At 61.0% G+C, this 4,519-nt stretch overlaps 1 protein-coding gene across 2 annotated transcripts; it reads left to right on the top strand.

Moving 5' to 3' along the window:
* The first annotated feature begins 322 nt into the window (after positions 1-322).
* CD79B (CD79b molecule, immunoglobulin-associated beta) lies at positions 323-3,991 on the top strand. Of its 2 annotated transcripts, none has more exons than XM_005858649.2 (6): positions 323-470; positions 1,126-1,173; positions 2,354-2,656; positions 2,879-2,997; positions 3,274-3,315; positions 3,426-3,991. In XM_005858649.2, exons 1-6 carry the CDS (start codon positions 404-406, stop codon positions 3,522-3,524), a joined length of 678 nt encoding a protein of 225 aa, XP_005858711.1. In that variant the 5' UTR covers positions 323-403; the 3' UTR covers positions 3,525-3,991. The 2 variants fall into 2 exon arrangements, with proteins under 2 accessions (XP_005858711.1, XP_005858712.1); XM_005858650.2 differs by having other exon boundaries at positions 1,123-1,173.
* Positions 3,992-4,519: the final 528 nt, after the last annotated feature.

The following is a 4,519-nucleotide window of genomic DNA, read 5'->3' as shown; positions in this document are numbered from 1 at the left end:
CACTCTCAAGTTCATCTACAGGCCCCATGTGTACTCAGCTAAGTGCCTGGGAATTCAGGCTTCAGGGGGAGGCTGCAGGGCCCCCGTGGGGTGGAGACGCAGGAAAGCTGTCCTCGGAAGGCTCAGAGGTCCCAGCCTCCCAGGGATCCCACTATAGACGGAGCTGCGGTGCCAAGCTGGGATGGCTCTTGAGCCTTAGCAGCACAGCTGACGAGAGAGCCCGCCCTTCCGCAGGGTCCCCAGGGAGCCGGTGCCTCCCCAGGGTCCCGATTTGCATGGCAGGAAGGGGCCTGGTGGGGAAGAGGCGGGGAGGGGACAGCCTACAGCCCAGGCAGTTACACGTTTTCCCTCCAGGAGCCTTCGTCGTCATTGCGGGCTTGGGATCCGAGACCGAGGGGTGGCCATGGCCAGGCTGGCGCTGTCTCCTGTGCCCAGCAACGGGCTGGTGGTGCTGCTGATGCTTCTGTCAGGTACAGCCCCTCCAGCAGGCCTGCTGCTTTCACTCTCTGCCACTCTTTCCACGGGTCTGTCTCTGCTCTCTCCACCCTCCTCCTGTTTCACACTTTCTGCCTCGGTCTCCCTCTGCTGCCCTGGGGTCTGAGTGTGTGGGGATCAGCTCAGGGGTCTGAGATGAACTCAGGGGTCTGCACCCCATCCAGCCCGCTCCAGTCTGCATTATCCGGCTGAGCTAGGCCTGCGGGGTTGGTGGTTCTAACCACACAAGAGCCAGGCCAGGGAGGAAGAGAGGAGAGGAGTGTGGTTCACCCCCTGAGGCAGGGGAGAGGCTGCCCCCAGCCAGACCCTGGGGCATACTTATTCCAGAAGTGACCTCCCTGGAGGACCGGAGAGCTCTGTAATTTTGACTTCCCTCCTGTCTCATCCAGGTGCCTGGTCAAAGCAGAAGGGGGGCTGGGAGGCCGACCTTCTGGGGACCTCACCTCGCTCTGTCCACCCCACTCCTGTCTTCAGAGCAGGGGTGGGAAGGGCTGAGGGGTCTTGACGCTGCTGTCCGGGGAGGAGGAAGTGCGTCTGAGAATTCAGAGGGTGGAGGGCGTGCAGGGGTGGGGCGGCCAGCTCCAAGGAGAGGTCCTGACCTGGCCCTGCCCACTTCCTCCCAACCAGCAGGTGAGACTGTGTTCGCGGAAGCAAAGGACCAGCAACGGATTTCCCAAGGTCAGCAACGTCCCCTGCCCCCTCTGAGGGCGAGGATGCCCGTGTCCAATGCCACTCACTGGCCTGATGCCTGACCCCGTGCCCTTGACCCCTTGGGCCTCCCCACCAGAACTCCCCTCCCTAGGCCGGCTTGTCTCCCTCTCTGAAGCCTGGCTCCGAGGCCACCCCACACCCCCATTCCCTGCCAGTTGTCATCCTCACTAGACACAGTGTCCCAGGCCCAGTGCCTGAGGGACTGGGCTAGTCAAGCTGGAGTCAGATTCAGCCCCAGCAGGAGCCCCTAACCTCAGGGGCTCTGACAGGACGCAGGGGCTCGGGGATTTCTTGGGGGCCTCTCGCTGGGACCAGTGAGGCAGTGGGTGGGGAGAGCATGCCAAGCTGAGAAAGAAGGTTTGGGAATAAAAAGTGGAGCAGGTCCAAGCAGCGGGATAGAAGGGGGTAATGGACGAAAGAAGGGCAGGGGATCAATGTGGGGGCCTCAATTGCCAAGCTAAGGATTTGTGGAACGTCCCTGAGGATTTCAGACTGGTGCCGGGCAGCCCAGGCCAGGCCAGGGAGAGGTGGGTGTACAGGCCAGGTGGGAGGCTGGGGGTGGGGGGTGAGGCCTGGTTCAGGCTGCTGTAATGGCCATGGAAAGGAATCGAAGGTTCCAGGGCCCTTCTAAAGGAACATCAAGCCCTAGCCGGTTTGGCTTGGTGGATAGAGCGTCGGTCTGCGGACTGAAGGGCCTCGGGTTCGATTCTAGTCAAGGGCACGTACCTCGGTGGCAGGCTCAATCCCGGGCCCCAGTCAGGGCGTCACACGCATGGGAGGCAACCAGTCGATGTGTCTCTCTGACATCAATGTTTCTCACTCTGTCTCTCCCCCTCCCTTCCACTCTCTCTAAAAATTAATGGAAAAATATAAAATATTCTCGGGTGAGGATAAATAAATAATAAAGGAACATCAAATGTCAGAAGGGGCGGGCCCAGTGGTTGGGCCTGTGGCCTCTCACGTGGCTCCGCTCCCCACACCAATGCCTCCTGATTGTCCCACACCCTGGGAAGCAAGGACAGACCTGGGGGGCTGGGCCAGGGTATGTGCCACCCACGGGGGGTGGGGGGGTCCATGGCAGGCAGGGCTGACAGCCAGAAAGATGCTGGGAAAGGTGGGATTTTGATCCTGGTCTTGCCGCCCACAGGAAGCACTTGTGGGATCGGGCAGTACCCACGTTTCATGGCCAAGAAGCGGGGCTCCGTGGTGAAAATAATTTGCCAGTTGGAGGTCACGGGCCCCGTGAGCTGGCTCTGGAAACAGGATATGGACTCGGAGCCCAAGGAACTGGCCGTGAAACCGGGACGCATCCAGCAGACCCAGACCAGCACCAACGCCACCCTCACCATTCACGACGCCCAGTTCCAGGACAACGGCATCTACTTCTGTCAGCACAGATGTCCGGACAAGTCCCTTCAGATGGGCTGCGGCAGTGAACTCCGAGTCATGGGTGGGTGCGGGGCCTGCCCTCCAGCAGGGAGGGGAGTGGGAGTGGGCGGGGCCACAGGTGTTCGTCCACAGCCCACCCCACCCAGCCTGCCACCAGTGAGGGCCACACTGTGGAGGAGGCCATGGCTCTGGAGCACCCAGGACAGCCGCGGAGAAGAGGTCTCGAGGGGTGCAGGCCCAAGTGTGGCCCCAGCTTCACTGTCCCCGCCCCACCTCCCCCCAGGGTTCAGCACCTTGGCTCAGCTGAAGCGGCGGAACACACTGAAAGATGGCATCATCATGATCCAGACCCTGCTCATCATCCTCTTCATCACCGTGCCCATCTTCCTACTGCTGGACAAGGTGACCTTGGGGGGCGGGGAGGCCACCCTGGGGCAGGCCAGACATGGACAGGGTCTCCATCTCCCCAGCCCCAGAGTCTGCCCAGTGACTGACCTGTTCCATCACTCCTTCACTCCTTCAGTTGTTCTTGCAGAGAGTACCTCACCTCCTGTCCCCTCACCCCTCACCCCTCACCCCTGACCCAAGGCCAATCTCCCTGGCCTTCCCCATCCTGGCCCAGCAGTGGATGGGGGAGGAGTGAGCCAACACTCTGCTCTCCATCTCTTGCCCCACCAGGATGACAGTAAGGCTGGGATGGAGGAAGACCACACCTATGAGGTAAGGAGCAGGGTGGACCCCTAGCTCTGAGGGTGCGGGGTGGTCAGCAGCATCATCTGTTGGTGTGGTTGGGGAGTGACCAAGGCCTGAGCTCCATTCCACGTCTCCAGGGCCTGAACATTGACCAGACGGCCACCTACGAGGACATAGTGACTCTGCGGACAGGGGAGGTGAAGTGGTCGGTGGGTGAGCACCCAGGCCAGGAGTGAGGCCAGCCCTCCCCATGCCCCTGGGCACAGCCTGCTGGGCCCCATTGACTGCTTCAGAGCCGCCTGGCTCCCAGTCCATCCCTTTTTCCTTGGATCCCCTGTTGGCCTCCAAAGCTGGCCCACCAGATCTGCCTGCCCCTCCGGCCCCTGGCCCCCAGCTCTTGCCAAGGGGACTGGAGTGGAAGGGCCATAGGTCAGTGATTTGCAGCCGGGAGTTGTCTGGTGACAGACTGGGCCCAGCTTTCTCGGGGTGCTATGCGGGGATCCATCCTGAGTCCAGGACAGGGAAGGCATGGACTGGTCTGGAACCTGCAAATGGACTCAGAGCAGAGAGCTTCCTATGAAGCCTGGCCAGGAATAGGCCACCGAGAGCTTCATCCCTCTCCCACTCTCTGCCACTCTCTCCCGCCCCACGGGCTCCTAGCCTTGAGCCCATTCTCCCATGGAATAAACAATGTGTCTTAAGAAACCACACCCAGGCTTGTGACATCTCTGAGTATGGGGTGAATGAGAGTATCTGTTTGAGCACAAATGTTTGGCACCTGTGGGCTTGTGGGGCGTGGGAGGGGACCATTGCCATGGGGCTGAGGGACCTCTCCTGGGCTCACTTGCTACTTCTCTCCGAAGGTCAGTTGGGACATGGCCTCCTTCAGTCCCCTGCTCTGACCCCGGCTGGGCCCAGAGAAGCTGGGGAAAGGCTGATTGGACTGGCCCTTCTCCTTAAACTCCCTGCAGCCAACAAGCAGCACTTGAGTCCTGCTCTGTAGGGCAGGGATCTCAGCCCTGAAGGAACTTTTCCTCCCCTCCCCATCCCAATCTTACTGTCCTTCAAAGCCCTCCACCTACGGGAAGCCCTCCCAAAGTGCCCCAGTCCCTGCCCACTCCCTGCTCTGCCCCAGCCTCTGCAGCTCTGGCTTAGCTACAGCCTTGTGCTGCCCACACGGGCTTTGTTTTCCAGTTAAACTAGAAGGTGCCTGAGGGCAGGGGTTCCCCTG

Source organism: Myotis brandtii, unplaced genomic scaffold, assembly GCF_000412655.1.
Source record: "Myotis brandtii unplaced genomic scaffold, ASM41265v1 scaffold120, whole genome shotgun sequence".
Classification (NCBI taxonomy): domain Eukaryota; kingdom Metazoa; phylum Chordata; class Mammalia; order Chiroptera; family Vespertilionidae; genus Myotis; species Myotis brandtii.
Note: the sequence above shows the minus strand (reverse complement) of the source record. Positions and strands in the feature narration are given on the sequence as shown.

Coding starts and splice junctions, on each gene's coding strand:
- CD79B (XM_005858650.2), top strand. CDS start 404: ATGGCCAGGCTGGCGCTGTCTCCTGTGCCCAGCAACGGGCTGGTGGTG. Junction 1,174..2,353: donor CCAGCAACGGATTTCCCAAG/GTCAGCAACGTC, acceptor TGCCGCCCACAG/GAAGCACTTGTGGGATCGGG. Junction 2,657..2,878: donor CAGTGAACTCCGAGTCATGG/GTGGGTGCGGGG, acceptor ACCTCCCCCCAG/GGTTCAGCACCTTGGCTCAG.